Source organism: Podarcis cretensis (genome assembly GCF_951804945.1).
Source record: "Podarcis cretensis genome assembly, chromosome: 5".
Taxonomy (NCBI): domain Eukaryota; kingdom Metazoa; phylum Chordata; class Lepidosauria; order Squamata; family Lacertidae; genus Podarcis; species Podarcis cretensis.
Genome location: NC_137174.1, coordinates 961,972 through 986,021, shown reverse-complemented (window position 1 = coordinate 986,021; position 24,050 = coordinate 961,972). Strand labels below are relative to the sequence as shown.

General features: G+C 47.1%; 1 protein-coding gene across 3 annotated transcripts in view; it reads right to left on the bottom strand.

Moving 5' to 3' along the window:
- The window catches only part of MANSC4 (MANSC domain containing 4), a 36,519-nt gene continuing 12,469 nt past the window's right edge, over positions 1 to 24,050 (bottom strand). For all 3 annotated transcript variants that reach the window (XM_079975410.1, XM_079975412.1, XM_079975411.1), the window contains exons 3-4: positions 1,976 to 2,110; positions 1 to 857 (exon numbers count right to left, since the gene is read on the bottom strand). In XM_079975410.1, the coding sequence (XP_079831536.1) occupies positions 172 to 857; positions 1,976 to 2,110 (821 nt within the window). In that variant the 3' untranslated portion in view covers positions 1 to 171. The remainder of the gene's footprint in view (positions 858 to 1,975; positions 2,111 to 24,050) is intronic.

Genomic DNA, 24,050 nt, shown 5'->3' with positions numbered 1-24,050 from the left:
TATCTCCGAACTAGTTTAATGGCAAAGTACTCAAAATACCTAGAATCAGTCCCAAACACATATCAATGAGTCTTCTGAGTGGCGATGTATAGGATTGCAGAGTTCCCTTTTCTTCTCTTACATATTCATCATCTAGCCTTCACTTTGTCTCTAGATTTGGAATATTTACCATTAAAAGCTATTTTTAACCATAGTGTATCTAATGAACCGTCTGGATTCACTTCTCCGTCTTGGTTTATACCGACCATTCCTCTTTCGATGGCACCCAGTTGCAAGAATAATAGTGCAACAGCAAATCACAGTCAAGGAAAAACAGAGTGCCACCGGAAGCAGCCAGCTCCCCCTTTCTACTTCCTCCCAAGCTGATTTCTGGTCTTCATTGTCTGATGTGTAATTCCTGCCACTGTATACCTTGGTTTCGTTCAAGTGTTTGCTGCTGTTCAGATGGGCTGGGCTGGGCATGTGTGATAATATCTTGATAGATGTAACGGCAGTGCTAGGAAGTGCAGTTGCATTGTCAGACATGGCTGTTGAACCATTCTTTTCTGAGATGTTTGCCACTTTAGTAAAATAGTCCTTCAGTGGTGCATCTGTAGGTCCTAAATATGTGCTGGATGGAGACCTGTGAACTGGGGCAGGTGCAGTACTTGTGTTGCTGCTGTTACTTACCAGCTCTTGGACCACTGTAGAAGATAAGGATTCAGGAAGAAGGTACCTTGAACTGGTTGTTGAATTCTGGCATTTTTCTAAATTGGCAACCCTTGCACTTCCATGCACTTCCCATTTATTAAGAGAGGACCCGGTATTCATATCTTTGAAAGAGAGTTTCTCAAACACAAGAAGATCTGGATCAACCCCTGTCAAAGCAGAATCCAAGCACAAATAAAGGCTTTAATGTCTGTGTCACCTAAATTCACCTGTGTTTCCTAACTATGGAAGCCTTCCTAGTTGCACATGATAACATGCCCATGAAGAGCATAGTGTATGAGTACTCTGTTGGGCTCTGGCTTTACTGGGGGAGGGGTTGATTTTTAACATTTATACAAAGCCACTGGGAGCAGTCATTAGGGGATTTGGAGCTATGCAGGTGGAAATAGACCCACCCTGCCAAAGCTTGACATTCCTCCAAGGCACAGGAGCCTTGCCAGTAAATTTATCCTGCCTTACTAAAAACCTTGACTGGTGGGTGTGGGAACTCATTGGGACAATTCCATAGCTTCTGTGCAGTTCTGGACTTCTTGCCCTAAACCTGGACTCCTTAAACTTTGACTGCTGCTTCTACCTGCCTATTCCTACAAATTCCTGCCACCCAGTCCATACTGTTAGTCTGCCTCAATAAAGATCTCTTCAAAGAGGGTGTTTTGAGCAGCAGCCAGGACACCTGCCAGCTGAACCTATCTATGTGCAGTCTGTCTCCTCCTTATATTTCACTAACCTGCAGAAATCAGGTGGGCAAAAGTGCCCATGAAGATACAAAGCTATAGGTTCAAAACAAAATGACTGAAGCATCTGCTAACCACCGTTCCACCTTCACAACATTGCTTCAGTGCAATGCTTTGCAATATTACTGTGCTAGCTGAAGTTACTGAAGGTGAAGAAAAGTCACTGGACATATTTTCACACCCCTCTGCAAAGTGTCCCCAAAGTTCAGGTAGGATAGATTTGGTATGCTGCCAACCCCAACCTCACTCAAGAAATCCCATTAGAAGTTGTTACGAGGGAAGAAGCATCTCTTCTCATCATAGACACTGCAGACTGCCAAATCTATGTGAGGACGGGAGTTGTCTCCATTTTTGCACTTAGCATTGTTATTCCATCCCTGGCAGGGAAATGGTTAAGAACTTCCCATCACTTTTCTACTCTAAATTTCCTTTTCCCAAATATGTTTTTTAAAAATTATTTCTTTAATGTGTTACACACATTTGCAAGTGGCATGCAACCCTTTCTTCTTTGTGTGTGCATAATGATGCCTTACCTGGTGTGATGTTGTACAACACAACATTGATCCAAGGCCTCAGTATGCAGCTCTCCAACGCTGGGCAATAAACATGCAGGCAGTTAAGACTCTGATTATTGGTTTCACCATAGAAAACGGCCAAGTTACAAGAAACTAAAAACAGCAACAGAAGGAAGAAAATCTTTGCATTGATTTCAGAATAAAGTTAAGGATACATATCATGCCTGTACATCAGGGGTTGTCAACCTGGTCCCTACCGCCCACTAGTGGCCATTTCAGGATTCTAGAAGCTGAATCCTTCCATCAAGCACTGGGGGGCAGTAAGGAAATTTTACCATCCAGAAAGATGCTTTAGTGGGCAGTAGGTATAAAAAGGTTGACTATCCCTGCTATACATGAATACATCTCCTTTAGACTTGCCTGTGGGTGAAATAACCAGGCTTTTCTTCTGCCAGAGCTCACTGGGACTGTGTTCTGGCACCTCTCAGCTGGGCCCTGGAAGTGGAGGGAGAGACCTAACCAGACTCAGCAAAGCCTCACTGTACCTCCAGCTCATGAGGAGACCCTCCCCGGAGCTCAAAGGGGATATCCTCTACAGGCTCTGAAGAGGTGCAGGCAAGCCAGGGGCACAGTGGGGTTTTGCTGAGGCTCTACAACCTCCCAGGTAACAACTGACATGTGGGAAAGCTGTGCCTCAGCCGAGCAAGCCCCCATGCAACTCTGGTGCACGGAAGCCGGAGAGATGTGGGGCAGGGGCTTGTTAAGTTGCTCTGCTGAGGGGCAAGCAGCCATGGGCCTCTTTAGCAGAGCAGTTTAAAGAAGTCGCCCACCTGTTGCTCAGCCGCCTTTGCACTGGTGGGCAGGCTGGCCGCCTTGTTCTCCCAGGAGGAAGAGAACACACGCACCACAAAGGTGGCTGAGGCAGGACAAGCCGAGTCTCACAGAGGCTGCCTCTGGCTCAAGAGAAGACCCCTCCCCCCAGCCCAAAGATACCCTCTTTGGGCTCTGGGGTCAATCTTCTGAGGGAGGTGTGTTCCAGCACCTTTTGGTGTAGAAAAAAAAGCACGGGACATAACCAGTCTAAGTCCAGCACACCAGCTACTCCTATCACACAGGCTGAGTCTTGAAGGAGAGTCTATAGCTAACCATTTCAATTTCAAAAAATCTGTGACCTGACGGAGTTGAAAATAAATAAATTGGGCAACCGACACAGAAACTGTTGACAGCTAGCTCGGATATCAGAAAGTGAGTGAGGCTATTTTTCTAGTTAATTGGCAGCCCTATGTAGATGTATTTGTTCTTCTCTGACCCAGAAGCATCTGTACATCCATAGCCAAATCTAAAATGTCCAAGTATGCAAGGCAGAATTTGGTATGCTGGCAGAGTTACTTATTAGAATATCTAAACATCTTTAAATGTGAGTTTTGTTGTGCGAGTTCAGTACTTGGGTAATGGATGAGCTCACTCCATTAGATCTGATTTCAATCAGCTCCTTTATCTTCCCAGCTCACATCTTGCTCCAGCTGTGTGACGTAGTACTGCTCTCTGTTAGAAAGCTCAGTTCCGAAACCTAACAATCCACGGCTGGAGAAAGGCAAGGGTGAGCTTGGAAGACGGTTACAAATTGTAGCCGCATTGCTAAGTTGGGTAATGACAGACAGCTGTCTCAATCTTTTTAAAAGGGGGTACACCAAAAGGAAAAAAGCAACAGGCAAAGCCAGCTAGGCGCAATGAGGATAATTTTATGAGTATTTCACAATGCATTTCAAATGCCATTTATCAGGCAAAATTGTTCAACAGTTAAATAGACACAACACTGCATCATCTTCCAGCACTCCAGTTCTTGAGCAGCAGTGAGGGGTGGAGCTGTGCACTGGGAAATGTGATTTACATTATGATTACACCTCCTTACTTTGTCTGTTCCATGCCTCAACCTACTGAAAATTCAGTTTCGATTAGAAATGTAAGCATGTCTCAGGAGGAATGATGTGGCCATGAACTTTCAGGGTGGAAGTAAATTAACCCAAACACAGGATTGCCAGAGAAAAGGGCAGGTTTGTGTCTAGTCCCCTTCCCATAACTTGAAGTAATAAAATACAGGAAAAGTGATATTGTAGCATAGCTATCCGCTGATTCTCCTTGTTGGTTATCACAGAAAATGTGGCATATGTCAGCTCCTGTTGTAAATGTTTATAAATTCTAATCATTTGTAATCAGTAGTGCTAGTTATTAACAAAATTTTCACAGTTAATTATCCAAACAAGAATCTTTAGGATTCCAGTGTCATATAACTACAATGTTTGAATCTAATTAGTGCATGAATCTAATTAGTGCATTATAATAAGTCTGGCCCAACCCATAGCCGTGGACATGCCTTGGACCTGGTGTTTACCTCTATGGATGTTGGTGATCTGACACTAACTAAAAGCGAAACGAAAGAAGTGCCATGGTCAGATCACTTCCTGGTGCAACTGGACTTCTCTGCGACCCATCCCCTCTGCAGGGAGGTGGGACCGATTCGGATGGTCCGCCCCCTCAACTTAATGTATCCAAATGGTTTCCAGAGAGTGGTAGGGGATGCTTTATCCCATGTTGATGGCCTTTCAGCTGATTCCCTGGTGGCCCGCTAGAATGTGGAGTTAACCAGGGCTATTGACTGTTTGGCTCCGAAGCGCCCTCTCCGATTGCATGGAGCCTGGACAGCCCCGTGGTTTTCCATGGATCTGAGGGCAATGAAACAATCATTGAGATGGCTAGAGCGCCGGTGGCGGATGACCCATTCTGAAGCTGACCGGACATGGGTTAGAGCTCAATGTCGAGCCTACCAAGTGGCGGTAGCAACGGCGAAGAAGACTTTCTTCACCGCCTCCATTGCATCTGCAGAAAACAGCAGGAGGAGACTTTTTCAGGTGGTTCGCAATTTAGTGGAACCACCTGTTACATTGGGGCCCAGTATGGGCCACATGATCTCCTGCAATGATTTTGCAAAGTTTTTTGCAGATAAAGTCGCTCAGTTTCGAGAAGAGGTAGACTCCACCGTGGGAGCAGGGCTGGGCCGGGAGAGTGCTAGAGTTCTGTCTAGTCAAGTTGTGTGGGATCAATTCCAATCTGTTACTTCCGAGGATGTGGACAGGCTGCTTGGATGAGTGAAACCAGCCACCTGTCTCCTGGATCCTTGCCCATCCTGGCTTATAAAAGCTAGCCAGGAAGGACTGGGAAATGGGCTTCATCGGGTGGTGAATGCTTCCCTCCATGAGGGAGCCTTCCCAGACCCGCTGAAAGAGGCGGTTATTAAACCGCTTCTTAAAAAACCATCTTTAGATGCGGCCACGATGGCCAATTATCGCCCAGTCTCAAATCTTCCATTCTTGGGCAAGGTGATTGAGCGAGTGGTTGCTGAACAACTCCAGGCACGCCTGGAAGAAGCGGACCTCATCACGGGACTGAAACTGCCTTGGTCGCACTGGTTGAAGATCTCCGGCTGGCTAGGGACAAAGGTGAGAGCTGTTTCCTAGTTCTGCTGGATCTCTCAGCGGCGTTTGATACCATCGACCATAACATCCTTCTGGACCGTCTTGAGGGGCTGGGAGCTGGGGGCACTGTCATACAGTGGTTCCGCTCCTTCCTCCTGGGCCATGTCCAGAAAGTGGTGGTGGGGGATGAGTGTTCAGACCCCTGGGCTCTCACTTGTGGGGTGCCTCAGGGTTCTGTCCTCTCCCCCATGCTTTTCAACATCTACAGGCAGCCGCTGGGAGAGATCATCAGGGGGTTTGGGCTGGGCAGATGATACCCAGCTCTACCTCTTTTTCAAATCAGAACCAGTGAAGGCGGTGACGGTCCTGTGTGAGTGCCTGGAGGCAGTAGGAGGATGGATGGCGGCTAACAGATTGAGATTGAATCCTGACAAGACAGAAGTACTGTTTTGGGGGGACAGGAGGCGGGCAGGTGTGGAGGATTCCCTGGTCCTGAATGGGGTAACTGTGCCCCTGAAGGACCAGGTGCGCAGCCTGGGAGTCATTTTGGACTCACAGCTGTTCATGGAGGCACAGTTCAAATCTGTGTCCAGGGCAGCTGTGTACCAGCTCCATCTGGTATGCAGGCTGAGACCCTATCTACCTGCAGACTGCCTTGCCAGAGTGGTGCATGCTCTGGTTATCTCCTGCTTGGACTACTGAAATGCGCTCTACGTGGAGCTACCTTTGAAGGTGACTCGGAAACTACAACTAATCCAGAACGCGGCAGCCAGACTGGTGACTGGGAGTGGCCGCCGAGACGATATAACACCGGTCTTGAAAGACCTACATTGGCTCCCAGTACGTTTCTGGGCACAATTCAAAGTGTTGGTGCTGACCTTTAAAGCCTTAAACGGCCTCGGTCCAGTATATCTGAAGGAGCATCTCCACCCCCATCGTTCTGACACTGAGATCCAGTGCCGAGGGCCTTCTGGCGGTTCCCTTGCTGCGAGCAGCCAAGTTACAGGGAACCAGGCAGAGGGCCTTCTTGGTAGTGGCGCCCTCCCTGTGGAATGCCCTCCCACCAGATGTCAAAGAGAACAACAACTACCAGACTTTTAGAAGACATCTGAAGGCAGCCCTGTTTAGGGAAACTTTTAATGTTTGATGTATCACAGTATTTTAATATTCTTTTGGAAGCCGCCCAGAGTGGCTGGGGAAGCCCAGCCAGATGGGTGGGGTATAAATAATAAATCATCATCATCATCATCATTATTATTATGAAGGGGTTAAGCTATAGAGTAAGCTATGTTGTCATGTTGGAATATGTCACCACTTCCCACCTTGGGTCAACAATGATTTGAATGTGCTATAAACATGCAATACCAGATGGCGCCAGAGAGCAGAAAATTTTTATACACTTTTTCCATAGGGTTTAAATTTTTTTTCTTATACCACTCTAATTTCTGACTTGTTTATAGTGTCCCCCCTCCCCGTGTGTAGATGCACCCCCAGTCTTCGTTCTCTTTTTCACTCTCCATGTGGACTTCAGTATGTAAGGAGCTCTGTGCTGGTTGCTCCAGCACATGGCTTTAACCAGCCTTTTTCGTTTCAGACCAGAATAGAGTCTGCAACTAGCATTTTTTCCCTAAACCAATAGTTTATAAACTTTTTCCTTTTGTAGCTAACCAGTGTTTTGACTGCCTATGCATTTTCTGATTCCTGTATGGAGAAGTACATGACTCTGACTCTGAAGAGTTTATGCTATGGAAATGGCATAGCTTGGAAAGCCCATATAAAAAGGGATATTTTGGGACACACTGATAATAATAATTATTATTGTCAGAGCTGCCCCTAGGTCCCAGCTCACAGAGGACCAACGCCAGGCTGTCGTTATGTACAAAAGTCTTTATTGAGGTTCAGTTTCCATATCAAAACCGCAGCGCGTAGCTCTACGTCTTAAACCCTAGACCGGCGAAGTCCCGTCTGAATCTCCTCCCCTCTGACACCAGTTTAAGATCCTAGCCCTGCTCCACCTTTTCCGCTGCTCTCTTCTCCTCTGGGTCCTCCTGCCCGCTGGGGCATTCCCCTTTCTGGACTCCTCTGACGCTGAGTCGCTTAGCTCCTCCCCCTGTCTCCGGCGGGCTTTTGGACCCGGTTCCCAATCCTCATTCTCTGCTGTCCCACGCTCCTGTACATTTGAACTTGCCTCTCGCGCCAACCCAGTGACCTTCCTCCTGACCGTTACACTACTTCTGTCACTGCTTCCCTCTTCCGGGATACTGGCCGGATCTGACCTCCCCTCCGTTGTCTGACTCTCCGATGGAGGTGTGGTCAGCCCTGACTCCTCTCCTCTCCCTGCTGGGGGAGACGCTACTCCCGATACCTGTGACTCTTCCCCCCCACTATGCTCTGGTGGGGAAGCTGGTCCTGACTTCCAACTGCTGCTCTGGGAGTCCCCGCTGGCCCCTTGCTTCTGGGATGTCCCCCTTGGGACCCCCCTTGCCCTGGCCACCGGCGCCCCCTTCTGTAAATCTTCTGATTCGCTGGAGAGGCTCATGGAATCTCTCGGGCCACTGTCATCTTCTCCTACGCTGCCCTCAGATTCTTCCCCTTCGCTCTCCATCTCCCCTCTTCCCTGTGCTTCTGCTCCTGAACCCCTGACATCCATCCCCCCTCGAAGCCCCCCCTTCCCCCTCCCCCTCTTCTGGTGTGGGTTCTGGGTGCTCCAATGTTGTGGGGGTGAGTGCAGGATACAGTTCTTCCCCCGTGGTGTGCAGCCAGCTGGCTGGATCCGGCCAGTCCTCAATGGGCTCATCGACGTCGATCTCCTCTGCTTCCATCTCTCTGCAGGTGTGCTCGAACCCCGGACCCTCCCCCAACACGTCCATGACCCCCTCGCCCCCTGTTGCCTGGGGTGACGCTGTGTGCGAGGACCCACTCGGTAGTTCTCTGCGCCACCCCACCTCCGGTTGATCCTCCCACCAATAAGAGCTGCCTGTGCCAAACCCTGAGAGTGATCCCTCTGGGGAGCTAGTCTCTGGCGCCGTGTCCTCAGCTGATGAGAACCCCTGGAACGTGCTGGCAGAAAGTGTGGGTGTGAAAAGATATTCGTCGAAATAATCTGCCGGCATGGGCCTGTGTGGGAAAAGTGCATGGAACTCGTCTTTGAGGTAGTGCTCCTCCACCGCATAGTACGGTACCCAGCTGTTGGCGCTGGCCGGGGTACCTTCCCTGGCGAGGAGATATTCAACCCCCTCTTCCCCCCATCTCAAGTCCAAAATCTCCGTGACCTCATTGAGTGGCTCCGCCCTCGGCGACCCCCCCTTCGTGGGTGCGTCTCTGAGCGGGCTTGGAGCTGTCTCTGGTACCTGAAACCTGTGAGGTGCCTTGTAGGGCGTGAGCACTGATCTATGAAAGACCGGGTGCATTCTGGATCCCTCCGGGAGTGTCAACCGGAAGGCCACTTGGTTGATCTGTGCCTCGACCTGGTAAGGGCCCAGCTGCTTGTGTCCGAGCTTCTTCTTAGCTAACGATCTGGCCGGCACTGCCTGGGCTGCTAACCAGACCCAGTCCCCCACCCGGATGTCCTCCCCAACTCTCCTGTGTCTGTCTGCCTGCGTTTTGTAGGCTTGTTTTGCTAGCTCTAACTGCCTTCGGAGTTGCTCGTGGACCTCCTGTAACTCCGCTGCCAATGCCTCTGCTCCCTGTGGCTCCCCCTCCCCCACTTTCTCTAAACCCGGGAAGGTTCTGGGATGCCGCCCATTGTTGGCGAAAAACGGTGTCACCCCCGTGGACACGTGTTTCGTGTTGTTGTAGACAAACTCGGCCAGCAGTAGATAGTCCACCCAGGTCGAGGGCTGCTGATTCGCGTAGCATCTCAGGTACTGCTGCATGATGGCGTTGACCCTCTCCGCTTGTCCGTTGGTCTGCGGGTGTCTTGCCGACGCTAGGTTGACCTTGACATTCAGGATTCCCATCAGCTTCTGCCAGAAACTCGAGATGAACTGGCGCCCCCGGTCGGACAGGATAGACCGCGGTAGGCCGTGCACCTTGAACACGTGGTCTATGAACAGCTTGGCGGTCTGCTCCGCCGTGGCCACCTTCGCGCAAGGAATGAAGTGGGCCATCTTGGTGAACAAGTCTACTACCACGAGTACTGCTGTTTTGCCCCTCGAGCTGGGCAGATCAGTGACAAAGTCCAGTGCCACCCTCTCCCACGGTTCGAGCGGGGTCTGTAGCAGTTCCAACAGTCCCGCCGGCGGTCTGTGCACTGGCTTGGCCCTTTGGCATGTGTCGCACCTAGTGACGTAATCCGCGACTTCTCCCCGCATCTTGGGCCACCAAAAGTCTCTGGCTACTAATTCCACCGTCTTGTCCATGCCGAAATGTCCGGCGCTGGGTGCGTCGTGTAACTGTTGCAGTACTCTCACGCGGAGGTCGTCTCCCGGCACGTAGATGGCCCCTTTGCGGATGAGCAGTCCGTCGCGTATCTGGAACTCGTCCTTCGCAGCGCCGCTTCGCACTTCCTCCATCTTGGATCGTGCGAAGGAATCTGTTTGCAGCGCGCAACACACTGCTTCCAGGTCCACGGTGGCCGAAGCGCATGCCCACGCTCCGGGTGCGAAAATGTGTTTGGCCGCCACTGGTGTCGCTTCCTCGAGATACTGCGGCTTCCTGGACAGCGCATCAGCCATGATGTTGTTGTCCCCGGGGATATATTCTATCCTGAAGTCGAAATCCGCAAAGAACTCTGCCCAGCGGATGTGTCTCTGGTTCAGGAACCGCGCCGTGCGCCAATACTCCAGGTTCTTATGGTCCGTGCGAACCTGCACTGTGTGTTTGGCTCCGATGAGGAAGTGCCGCCACGCCTTGCATGAATGGCCAGCAACTCCCTGTCCCAGATGGTGTAGTTCTGCTCCGACTTGCTGAGTTTCCTGGAGTAGAAAGCGCACGGCCTCCAGTCCCCTTGCGGATCTTGCTGCAACAGGACTGCCCCCACGGCTCTGTCGGAGGCATCCGTCTCCACCCTCATGGGTTTGCTGGGGTTCACATGTAGCAGCAGTTCTTCGGGCGCGAAGAGACGCTTGAGTTTCTGAAAGGACTGCTCCGCCTGCTCTGTCCAGATGAACTTCTTCTTCTTGGAGCTGAGGGTGTCCGTGATGGCCGCCGTCTGCATAGCGAACCCCTTGATAAACTTGCGATAAAAGTTGGCAAAGCCGACAAACTTCTGGACCTCCTTCCGATTGCGCGGGCTCTTCCAGTCCAGCACCGAGCAGACCTTGGTGCTGTCCATGGCGAGTCCCTTGTCGGACAGCTTGTAGCCCAGGAAATCCACCTCCGTCACGTCGAACTGGCACTTCTCCAGTTTGGCGTAAAGTCTGTGCTCGCGTAGTCTCTGCAGGACCTCCTTGACATCCCTCTCGTGAGCCTCCTGCGATTCCGAAAAAATCAGAATGTCGTCCAGGAAGCAGACGCACTTCTTGTAGAGGAGTCCCGCTAACACGTGGTGCATGAAGGCCTGAAAACAATGGGAACCATTTTGTAAACCAAATGGCATAACTCTGTATTCATAGGTGCCCAAAGGCGTAAACATGGCTGTCTTCCACTCATCGCCCTCCCGCACACGTATGAGGTTGTACGCCCCTCGAAGATCCAACTTGGTGAAGATGCGTCCCTTCCTCACCGTTGCGAGCAGGTCGTCGATCTTGGGCATCGGGAACGCCGTGGGCTTGGTTTTCGAGTTTAAAATTCTGTAATCAACTACAAGCCTCTTTTGGGGCGTGTCTTTTTTCTTCACGAAGAACACAGGACTGCCCCCCACTGCCTTGGATTCTCGGATGAATCCCCGCTTCAAGTTGTGGTCTATGAACTCCCTGAGTTCACGCAGTTCATCTTCAGACATGGAATACAGTTTCCCCGTCGGCAGCGTCGCCCCCGGCAGGAGGTCAATCTTGCAGTCGTAGGGCCTGTGGGGAGGTAGCTTGTCTGCTTCCTTCTCGCAGAAGACCTCCAAAAACTCTTTGTACTTGTCGGGTGCCGCTTGCAACATGCCTAAGTGTAGCTGAGGTCCATCTTCCTGCCCCTCATCCTCCTGGCTAGTCAGGATGCAGTGTTCTGCGCAGTAGGAGGAGCAGAAGGTCAGTTGACGCTGGTACCATGCTAATGCCGGACTGTGCCTGTGCAGCCAACTCATGCCCAATACTATGGGCGTGTCCGACAGGTGGGTGACGTTGAAGCTGATGACTTCGCGGTGATTTCCAATTTGCATTACCATTGGCGGTGTCTGCTGCATCACCTGTCCCCCCAGCAGCTCTCTGCCATCGACCGTGACAACGTTCAGGGGCATCGTGGCCGGCAGGAGTGCTACGCTATGTTGCTTGATAAAGTCCACTCCTACAAAGTCTGCATTGCTACCAGAGTCATTGGTGATAGGAACTTCCATGGTGAGTCCATTGGGTAGTTGGAGCGATGCAGTGAGTTGCACCACTGGTTTGGGCGGGAGAGGGTCTGTGGGCTGTAAGATCTCTGGGGACTTCTTCACTGACTCGTCTGACTGGCCCCCAGTGCCTCTGCCTCCAGCCAGACTCCGTCGTTTCCCTGCAGTGGTTCCTCCTGCTGAACTGTTCCCTTTACTGTTGCTGAGGCTGCAGTATGCTTGTGGAGCCTCTGGGGACACTCTTTCGCCATGTGCTGAGCACTGTCGCAGACGTAACACTTCCTGTTCCCTCTAGGAGCCTTCGTCTTGACTGCTCCTGGTGTCAGGGCTCTGGCTGCTGACTGAGACCTGGCACCATCGGCTCTTCTCCCCCTCCCATTGGAGGCGTGGACTGAGCGCGCGCTGTTTCTTAGGGAAAGAAAGGAGGTGATCTAGCTGGCGTGCGTCCCCAACGCCCTTCGTCCTTGCTCCAAGGACGTTCTTCCAGCCTCACTCCAATCGCCAGCGCTTTCTGGACCACTTCTTTGGTGCTCTGGGGTCTCTCCCCCCTTGCAATTTCGTCTTTCACAGCCCCGTTTAGCCCCTCCCAGAACAGGTCCCGGACGGCAGCTGAGTCTTTTTCCCATCCCAGCGCGTTGACCAATGCAAAAAAGCGGGAGTGATATTGTCTTACAGTGGCTTTGCCTTGTCTCAGTCCATGTATCTCTTTTCTGGCGACATCTACATCTACTGCTGATAAAAAACAAGCGTCCATCGCCTTAATAAAGGCATCCGCATTTCTGAGGGCTGGGTCATTATCTCGCCACAGATTGCGCAGCCACGCTTTTGCTTCTCCATGGAGATGAGTTAGTATGAAGCCCACTTTTTCCTCCTCATCTCTAAAGTCCTTCTGCAGTAACTTGAGCGCATAAACTACGTCTGCTCTGAAGTTAGGATACTGCTGCAGGCTCCCATCAAAATGAGACACGAGGCTGCCTCCCCTCTTTCCTAGACCAATCCCCTCTGGTCTGGCACCCGGTAGCCCCTGTTTGGTCAACATTTCCAACCTGGTTTGCAGATCTCGGCAGGCAGCGGCTGCTTCTTCCTCTTTCTTCTTGGATGCTGCAATTTCCATGTTAAGCCTTGTCACTGCTTCTTGCAAGGCTGCCATTCTCTCTTCGGTATTCATCCTGTCCTGTCTTCGTGAGCTCGCAAAGCACCAAGCTTCGCCCCTTGCTGCGTCCACTCACGTTGCGAGTTTTTTTGTGAGACGGGACTTACTGTCAGAGCTGCCCCTAGGTCCCAGCTCACAGAGGACCAACGCCAGGCTGTCATTATGTACAAAAGTCTTTATTGAGGTTCAGTTTCCATATCAAAGCCGCAGCGCGTAGCTCTACGTCTTAAACCCTAGACCGGCGAAGTCCCGTCTGAATCTCCTCCCCTCTGACACCAGTTTAAGATCCTAGCCCTGCTCCACCTTTTACGCTGCTCTCTTCTCCTCTGGGTCCTCCTGCCCGCTGGGGCATTCCCCTTTCTGGACTCCTCTGACGCTGAGTCGCTTAGCTCCTCCCCCTGCCTCCGGCGGGCTTTTGGACCCAGTTCCCAATCCTCATTCTCTGCTGTCCCACGCTCCTGTACATTTGAACTTGCCTCTCGCGCCAACCCAGTGACCTTCCTCCTGACCGTTACTTCTGTCACTGCTTCCCTCTTCCGGGATACTGGCCGGATCTGACTTCCCCTCCGTTGTCTGACTCTCCGATGGAGGCGTGGTCAGCCCTGACTCCTCTCCTCTCCCTGCTGGGGGAGACGCTACTCCCGATACCTGTGACTCTTCCCCCCCACTATGCTCTGGTGGGGAAGCTGGTCCTGATTTCCAACTGCTGCTCTGGGAGTCCCCGCTGGCCCCTTGCTTCTGGGGTGTCCCCCTTGGGACCCCCCTTGCCCTGGCCACCGGCGCCCCCTTCTGTGAATCTTCCGATTCGCTGGAGAGGCTCATGGAATCTCTCGGGCCACTGTCATCTTCTCCTACGCTGCCCTCAGATTCTTCCCCTTCGCTCTCCATCTCCCCTCTTCCCTGTGCTTCTGCTCCTGAACCCCTGACAATTATTATTATTGATGATGATGATGATAATTTATTTATTATTTATACCCCGTCCATCTGGCTGGGTTTCTCCAACCACTCTGGGTGGCTCCCAATCAAATATTAAAAACACAACACAGCATTAAACATTAAAAATGTCCCTAAACAGGACTGTTTTCAGATGTCTTTTAAAAGTAGGATAGTTCCTTGACATCTGATGGGAGGGCGTTCCACAGGACAGGCGCCACTCCTGAGAAGGCCCTCTGCCTGGTTCCCTGTAACTTGGCTTCTCACAGGGAGGGAACCGCCAGAAGGCCCTCGGAGCTGGACCTCCATGTCTGGGAAGAATGATGGGGGTGGAGACACTCCTTCAGGTATACTGGGCCAAGGCCATTTAGGGATTTAAAGGTCAGCACCAACACTTTGAATTGTGCTCGGAAATGTACTGGGAGTCAATGTAGGTCTTTCAGGATCGGTGTTATATGGTATTGGCAGCCATTCCCAATCACCATCTAACTGCCACATTCTGGATTAGTTGCAGTTTCCGGGTCACCTTCAAAGGTAGCCCCACATAGAGTGCATTGCAGTAGTCCAAGCGGGAGATAACTAGAGCATGCACCACTCTGGCGAGACAGTCCGCGGGCAGGTAGGGTCTCAGCCTGCATACCAGATGGAGCTGATAAGTAGCTGCCCTGGACGCAGAATTGACCTGCGCCTCCATGGACAGCTGTGAGTCCAGAATGACTCCTAGGCTGAGCACCTGGTTCTTCAGGGGCACAGTTACCCCATTCAGGACCAGGGAGTCCTCCGCACCTGCCCGCCTCCTGTCCCCCCAAAACAGTACTTCTGTCTTGTCAGGATTCAACCTCAATCTGTTAGCCACCATCCATCCTCCAACCACCTCCAGACACATGACCTTCACCCCCTTCACTGGTTCTGATTTGAAAGAGAGGTAGAGCTGGGTATCATTCGCATATTGATGAACACCCAACCCAAACCCCCTGCTGATCTCTCCCAGTGGCTGCATGTAGATGTTAAAAAGCATGGGGGGGAGGACAGAACCCTGAGGCACCCCACAAGTGAAAGCCCAGGGGCCTGAACACTTATCCCCCCACCACCACTTGGAACCACTGTATAACAGTGCCCCCAGCTCTCAGCCCCTCTAGACAGTCCAGAAGGATGTAGTGGTCGATGGTATCAAAGGCCGCTGAGAGGTCCAGCAGAACTAGGAAACTGAAGGGCATATTTTACAGCCTATATTTTCATGCTTTGCTTTGTTGCATGTTTTGTGCTGGTAAATCTCTACTGTGTTTGCCTTGGGTCTTGACAGAATCTTCTTATATTTGTATTATTTATTGCCATTAGCACTATAATGTTTGCATAAAGGATCCATTCAGAAATGTAACTAGAAATTTGAAAACAACAACTGAAGGCCAAGTTATGGTTCATAGCTCCAGTGAAAGAACAAAGAATGGCACTAGATTAGATGTATTCTTCTTTACTTTCAAATGAAATGTATTAATTCCAAGTTTTAGATCCATTATTTATAGGAAGAGGATGATAATTTGACAGCTCACAGACAACAGGGTGAATTTTGGCCCTAATATTTTAGTATTTCTTCAATATGAAAGGGGGCAACATGGGTCAGTGGGCATCTTGCAAGGAGAACAATACACTTGGCACGCAGAGACTCATTGTAACCTTCCATGGATCTCCTATCACTTAGAGCCAGGCTCTCATGACAAGAAGGCCGTAGGAAATAGCAACCACTCCCCTTCCTGGATCATTGCCTTGCTGTGGCGAAGGGGCTTGAATAACTCAGAGAAGCTATGAGCTATGCTGTGCAGGGCCACCCAAGATGGACAGGTCATAGTGGAGAGTTTTGACCAAACATGATCCACCTGGAGCAGGAACCGGCAACCCACTCCAGAATCTCTGCCAAGAAAACTCCATGGACAAAGACAACAGGCATATAAAAGTTATGACACTGGAAGATAAGCCCCTCAGGTTGGAAGGCATCCAACATGCTACTGAGGAAGAGCAGAGGACAAGTACAAGTAGATTCAGAGCTGATGAAGCGGCTGGGCCAAAGCCGAAATGTCACTCAATTGTGGATATGCCTGGAAGCAAAAGGAAAGTCCAATGCTGTAAAGCAAAATACTGCATAGGAACCTGGAATGTAAGAACCATGAACCCTAGTAAGCTGGATGTGGTCAAAAATGAGATGGCAAGAATATTGACATCCTGGGCATCAGTGAACTAAAATGGGCGGGAATGGGTGAATTCAGTTCGGAAGACCATCATATCTACTACTGTGGGCAAAAATCCCGCAAAATAAATGGAGTGGCCCTCAAAGTCAACAAAAGAGTGGAGAGAGCTGTACTGGGATGCAATCTCAAAAATGATAGAATGATCTCGATACGAATCCAAGGCAGATCGTTTAACATCACAGTAATCCAAGTTTATGCACCAACTACTGGTGCTGAAGAAACTGAAATTGACCAGTTCTATGAAGACTTACAACATCTTATAGAAATGACACCAAAGAAGGATGTTCTTCTCATTATAGGGGATTGGAATGCAAAAGTAGGGAGTCAAGAGATAAAAGGAACAACTGGCAAGTTTGGCCTTGGAGTTCAAAACGAAGCAGGGCAAAGGCTAGCTAATAGAGTTCTGCCAAGAGAACAAGCTAGTATCACAAACACTCTTTTCCAACAACACAAGAGACGACTCTACACATGGACATCACCAGATGGTCAGCATCAAAATCAGATTGATTATATTCTCTGCAGCCAAAGATGGAGAAGCTCTATACAGTCAGCAAAAACAAGACCTGGAGCTGACTGTGGCTCAGATCATCAGCTTCTTATAGCAAAATTCAAGCTTAAACTGAAGAAAGTAGGAAAAACCACTGGGCCAGTAAGATACAATCTAAATCAAATCCCTTATGAATACACAGTGGAAGTGAGGAACAGGTTTAAGGATTTAGATTTGGTGGACAGAGTGCCTGAAGAACTATGGATGGAGGCTCGTAACATTATACAAGAGGCAGCAACAAAAACCATCCCAATGAAAAGGAAATGCAAGAAAGCAAAGTGGCTGTCCAACGAGGTCTTACAAATAGCGGAGGAGAGAAGGCAAGCAAAATGCGAGGGAGATAGTGAAAGATACAGAAAATTGAATGCAGATTTCCAAAAAACAGCAAGGAGACACAAGAAGGCCTTCTTAAACAAGCAATGCAAAGAAATAGAAGAAATCAACAGAATGGGAAGAACCAGAGAAGAACCATATGTTCAAGAAAATTGAAGATATGAAAGGGACATTTCGTACAAAGATTACCATAATAAAGGACAAAAGTGGCAAGGACCTAACAGAAGCAGAAGACATCAAGAAGAGGTGGCAAGAATACACAGAGGAATTATACCAGAAAGATACGGATGTCTCGTACACCCCAGGTAGTGTGGTTGCTGACCTTGAGCCAGACATCCTGGAGAGTGAAGTCAAATGAGCCTTAGAAAGCACTGCTAATAACAAGGCCAGTGGAAGTGATGGTATTACAGCTGAACTATTTAAATTTTTAAAAGATGATGCTGTTAAGGTGCTACACTCAATATGCCAGCAAGTTTGGAAAACTCAGCAGTGGCCAGAGGATTGGAGAAGATCAGTCTACATCCCAATGCCAAAGAAGGGCAGTGCCAAAGAATGCTCCAACTACCGCACAATTGCACTCATTTCACACGCTAGCAAGGTTATGCTTAAAATTCTACAAGGCAGGCTTAAGCAGTATGTGGACTGAGAACTTCCAGAAGTGCAAGCTGGATTTTGAAGGGGCAGAGGAACCAGAGACCAAATTGCAAACATGCACTGGATTATGGAGAAAACTAGAGAGTTCCAGAAAGACATCTACTTCTACTTCATTGATTATGCAAAAGCCTTTGACTATGTTGACCACAGCAAACTATGGCAAGTTCTTAAAGAAATGGGACTGCCTGGTCACCTCTTTTGTCTCCTGAGAAATCTCTATGTGGGACAAGAGGCTACAGTTAGAACTGGATACAGAACAACTGATTGGTTCAAAATTGGGAAAGGAGTACGACAAGGCTGTATATTGTCTCCCTGCTTATTTAACTTATATGCAGAATTCATCATGCGAAAGGCTGTACTGGATGAATCCCTAGCCAGAATTAAGATTGCCGGAAGAAATATCAACAACCTCAGATATGCAGATGACACGGGACTTCCGGTTGAGCCCGATCCCAGCACAAGCGGGGATTTTTCCGTTAGGAGAATCCCAGGCTTTTCGAAGGGAAAAGGGGGTGCTACAGGGCGCAGTAGCCCCCGAAAACACTCGCTGGTGGATGTCCAGGAGCTCTGGTTCCCGCGGATGCCGAAACGCTGATCGTACGGCCGTCAGGTAACTCCTTTAGGAGCGAAGAGAACGGCGGGCAGAGAAGCGGGCTGAAGGGAAGCCATTGCTACCTTCGGAAAGCGAAGCCCCGAGCTTGCAGGGAAAGTGTTCAGTTCTCAAAACAAAAGAAATTCGGACCCTAATCTATCAAATAAAAGGATTAATTTGGCTAAGGAAGGATTCGGAACAAAAGTAAAAATTTACGGAGGTCAGCCGTCCTCTGAAATCAGGTTTGACGCAGAACTGTAAGCAGAGCTGGAAACGGAAAGTAAGTTGCCGCTGGCGGCTTTGATCTCTCCTCTCCTTGCGGAACTTTTTAAAACAACTTTATAACAAAGTTAAAAGGGGGGAAGAGAGTCGGAACTGTGAAAGTCCTCGAAGATACAAAGTGTTGAGTTGGGGAGTCTGTGTTTAACTTAGTTTATACTTCTGGAGTATCTGCGCAACGAAGCTCTGGACTCCATTGTTTCTATTTTTAGTAGAAGTTTCTGCGCGTGAACTAAAAGAATCGAAAGTGATATTTGAATGCAATTCCGGCTGGATTTTCTTTATTTTTCTTTTGGGGAAGGTCTGTAAGCAGGCAGTCTACATCATTTTTATTATTTGGAGTAAGGGGAAATTTAAAAATTGAAGACTACAACGTTATAAAAGCTTGGAGATTATATACCTATATTTGAGATCAAGAACCCTGTGGCTAAACAGGGGAATTACAACTTGTTTTTTTTCCTCTGCTTTGGTTTTACCAGTGGCTGTTTTTGGTGTTGGATTTATAGACTATGAACTAATACGTAAAGTAATGGCCTGACATTTTTTCACCTAATTTCTGTGGGGGTTCTGCTCCTATTTTTTTAAGTTTTAAAATCTCTGGACTGAAGTTGGTGGGAAGCCTTTGGGACAATTGGATATAACAGATTGTAATTTTTGTTTTTTTTTACAAAAGGATTATTTTTTATTTTTGGCGTATCTGTTCTGGACCATTTTGGGGTTTGGTTTTTGCTATCCTCTGTTAACTGGAGTAGCCTAATTGGTGGCAGAAGACGACTAAGGATTAGCCTAATTGGTGGCAAGAAGATATATAATTTGTTTTATTTCCTCCTTGATGTCACCCCCTAGTGGAATCCAACTTTGAATTAGACCTCCTTAAAAGACCTCTACCCACTTCTAGCGGATTGGTGACTTTGCCCTTCTGGATTGGGGGAGGGCGTCAATGGTTGTGATTGGTTAATACTAAAAGGTTGAATGTGATAATTAGATATTTTTGTGTTAAAAATAGATAAATTCAAAAATGAAGAAAACAAGTGAGGGTACACCTGCAGACAGGAAAGGGTCAAAACAAGAGTCAGAGTTTAAAGCGGAAATTCAGAAAATGTTTGCAGAGATCAAACAAAGCGGAAAAAAATTTAGAAACCAAATTAGAACAGGTGGATAGTAGAATTGGCAAAATGGATAAAAAAATAGATGAAACAGTAAATGAACTTAAAGGTCAAATTAAAGATGTATCCAAAAGAACACAAAAGCTAGAGGAAGGGTGGAAGAAAGCGAAAAATGAAATGAAGGAAATGAAAAGGGAGGAAGATAAAATGAAAACAGGCATGTTAGAGATGAATAAAACTCAGGAGGAGGTCTTGGATGCAATTGCAATGAATGAATTGAGACAGAGGGAAACTAATGTGAGGCTGAGAGCTATACCGGAGACACAGGGGGAGAATATCAAGGAGAAATTGGTAAAAGAGTTGGCGCAATGGTTAGAGATGGAACCAGATGAGGTTGCAAAAACAATTCAAAGTGTATTTAGAATGAGAGTAAAGTCAGTTAAAACACGAAAATTTCCTGGAGATTGTTTAATAACATTCAGAGATAGGGACATGAGGAATTTGATACTACAAAAGAACAGAGAAAAAAGACTGAACATTGACGGAAGTTACATTATTGTTTTTAAAGACATACCAATAAGATTATTGAAACGAAGAGACCCTTATAAAACATTTGTTCAAATTCTTAAGAGAAACAACATTGAATTCAGATGGGAATTCCCTGAAGGAATCTCTTTTTTCTATAAAAGCAAGAAACACAGATTGACAAGTCCAGAGGAGACAAGAAAGTTCCTGAGGAAATATAAGGAATTAAGAACAGAAGAAGAGGAGGAAAAAGGAGCTGTAGGAGGAGCAGCCGTCAGAGAAGTGGAACCAAAGGATGCTGGAGATGAGAATGGAGAAAAGTCGGAAGAAGAAGAGGAAGAGGAACAAGAAGAAGAAGAAGAAGAAGAAGAAGAAGAAGAAGAAGAAGAAGAGGAGGAGAAATAAATATTTGAAAACATTTATTTAATTTGGAGCTACAATGGCATTAAAAGTTCTGAATTGGAATATTAATGGGATGAATGACAGGAATAAAATTGAGCAATGTTTAAAAAGGAAAAATTTGGATATAATTTGTTTGCAAGAAACACATGTGGCAAGAAGACACAGGAAAATTTTGATTAACGAAAGATTAGGAAATGAATTTATATCTTCCGACAAAAGTAGAAGAGAGGGGTTGTACTATATGTAAAGAACAAAATTGAAGCTCAACAACTTTTCAAAGATGAAGAAGGAAGAATTATTGCAGTCCAGATCAAATGGCAAGGGGAAAAAATAATAATTGTCAGGATCTACGCACCAAATGGAAATAAAACAGACTTTTTCAAGAATTTGGAGGAAAAACTGTTCGATTATGTAGACCAAAAGATTATTATAATGGGGGACATGAACGGTGTGGTGTCAATGGAAATGGATAGATTAAGAGCAGCTGGGCTCAGTAAAGAAGGGAAAATACCAAAGACGTTTTTCTCGATGATAAAAAACTGCAACTTAATTGACATCTGGAGACTGAGACACCCACTGGAAAAACAATTCACATTCTACTCGGACCCGAATCAATCAATGTCGAGAATAGACCAAACATGGGTCTCAAATGAATTAACCCCAAGAATTGGACAAATAGAAATCCAACCGAGAACAATCTCAGATCACAGTCCAATAGAATTTGAACTACAAGGATATGAAGAAAGAACTTTTAGAAGGAGAATGAATGATTACCTCCTAGATGACCAAAAAATTGTTGAGAAAGCACAAAAGAATGTGACGGACTACTTTGTAAACAATTCTAACAAAGGCATAAAAATGAGTACAGTATGGGATGCCAGCAAGGCGGTTATGAGAGGATTCTTCATCCAACAAAATGCAATTAAGAATAAAAACAGAGAAAAAGGAAAGAAGGAAATTCTAAGACAAATAATGGATAATGAACAGAAATTAGTGAAGAAACCGAATAATGCGAAAGCAAAGCAGAATATAAAGGCCCTACAAACTCAGTTTGCAATGATAATCAACAGAGAAGTGGAATGGAATATAAAAAAAAATGAGACAAAGGAATTTTGAATCGGCTAACAAGTCAGGAAAATGGCTGGCGTGGCAAATCAAAAAAGGAAGGAACAGAATACAATTAACAAAATCATCGTGGAGGGTCAAGAAATAGATAGTCCAAAAGGCATCAGAAAAGGATTTTTGGATTTCTACAGGCATCTATTTAAAAGAACAGAAAGGAACAATATGAGAAAGATAGAAATATATTTGAAAGGAAAAAAGGTGCAGAAGATCCCGACAGAAAAAAAAGAAAGGCTGAATGCCCCAATAGAAATTAGTGAAATAAAAGAAGTCATAAAAGAACTTAAAAGAGGGAAGGCTCCGGGGCCAGATGGATTTACAGCACGATACTATAAAGAAATGAAACACATCATGTCAGTACCTTTGAAAGAAGTTATGGACAATATTCTTAAGGAGAAAGAAATCCCCGAAACATGGAAGGAAGCGTTTATCACCTTTATTCCAAAACAGGACTCTGATTTGACACAAGTCAAAAATTATAGGCCTATTTCATTGTTAAATACAGACTATAAAATTTTTGCAAGCATCTTGGCGAGGAGAATTAAAACAATATTACAAGAAGTTATCCATAAAGATCAAGCGGGTTTCCTTCCTGGCAGACAGATGAAGGATAATGTAAGGAATATAATTAATATCTTGGAATATCTGACTGCCAGGAATGAGAAACAAGCAATGTTAATATTCGTGGATGTGGAAAAGGCCTTTGACAATATATCATGGGATTTTATGTTAAAAAATTTGGAATTTATGGAGGTGGGGAAGGAATTCCTTAATGGAATAAAGGCAATATATACTGAACAAAGAGCTAAGTTAATTGTAAACAATGTGATGACGGAAGAAATAGGGATAACCAAAGGTACACGACAAGGGTGTCCACTTTCGCCATTGCTATTCATCATGGTCCTGGAAGTCTTCTTAAACTCTATAAGGGAAAATAAGGAAATTAAAGGGGTAGAATTAGGCCGGAATGAGTATAAGGTTAAAGCCTTTGCCGATGATCTGGTTTTAAAGGTGGAAGAACCTTTAGAGAGCACCAAAAATATTCTTGTAGAGGTGGAGAGATTCGGTCAAATGGCAGGTTTTAAACTGAATAAGAGAAAGACCAAAATAATTGCTAAGAATATGGATCAAGAAACGATAGAAATAATGCAACAGCAAATAGGAATAGAAGTAGTGAAGAAGGTGAAATATCTTGGTATCTGGTTAACCCCCAAGAGCATTGATTTATATCAGAATAATTATATACCAGTGTGGAATGGAATAAAGAAAGATCTGGAGGTGTGGGGACGAATGAAATTATTGATGTGGGGGAGGATTTCAACGATAAAGATGAGCGTTCTGCCAAAATTATTATTTTTGTTTCAAACAATTCCAGTAATCAGAGGGACGGCTATTTTCAAGGAATGGCAAAGAACAATTTCAAGGTATATCTGGCAGGGTAAGAAGCCAAGAATTCAATTTAAGTTATTAACAGACGCGAAAGAAAGAGGTGGCTTCGCCCTGCCAGACCTGAAATTATACGAAGCATCATGTCTCTGCTGGTTAAAGGAATGGATAAAACTAGATAATACAGAGTTGTTAGACTTAGAAGGATTTGATAATAGATTTGGGTGGCACGCATACTTATGGTCTGGAAAGAAGAAAGGTCATTTAGGCTTTGAGAACCACATTTTCCGAAGATCGCTGAAAGAAATTTGGGATAGGTATAAAAACCTACTTGAGCCAAAAACCCCACACTGGTTGTCTCCATTAGAGGTTAAAGGTAAAGGTAAAGGTAAAGGTACCCCTGCCCATACGGGCCAGTCTTGACAGACTCTGGGGTTGTGCGCCCATCTCACTCAAGAGGCCAGGGGCCAGCGCTGTCCGGAGACACTTCCGGGTCACGTGGCCAGCGTGACAAAGCTGCATCTGGCGAGCCAGAGCCGCACACGGAAACGCCGTTTACCTTCCCGCTGGTAAGCGGTCCCTATTTATCTACTTGCACCCGGGGGTGCTTTCGAACTGCTAGGTTGGCAGGCGCTGGGACCGAGCAGCGGGAGCGCACCCCGCCGCAGGGATTCGAACCGCCAACCTTTCGATCGGCAAGTCCTAGGCGCTGAGGCTTTAACCCACAGCGCCACCTGCGTTAGAGGTTAAGAGTGTCAAAAAAACTAATATGAGGAAAAACTGGATCACATATGGAGAGTTAATTGTTAAGGAAGGGGGGAGATGGAAAATGAAACCCTATGAAGAGGTAAAAGAGCATGTATATGATTGGTTGCATTATTTACAAACAAATGAAATGTTTAAGAAGGATTTTAAAGAATATGGATA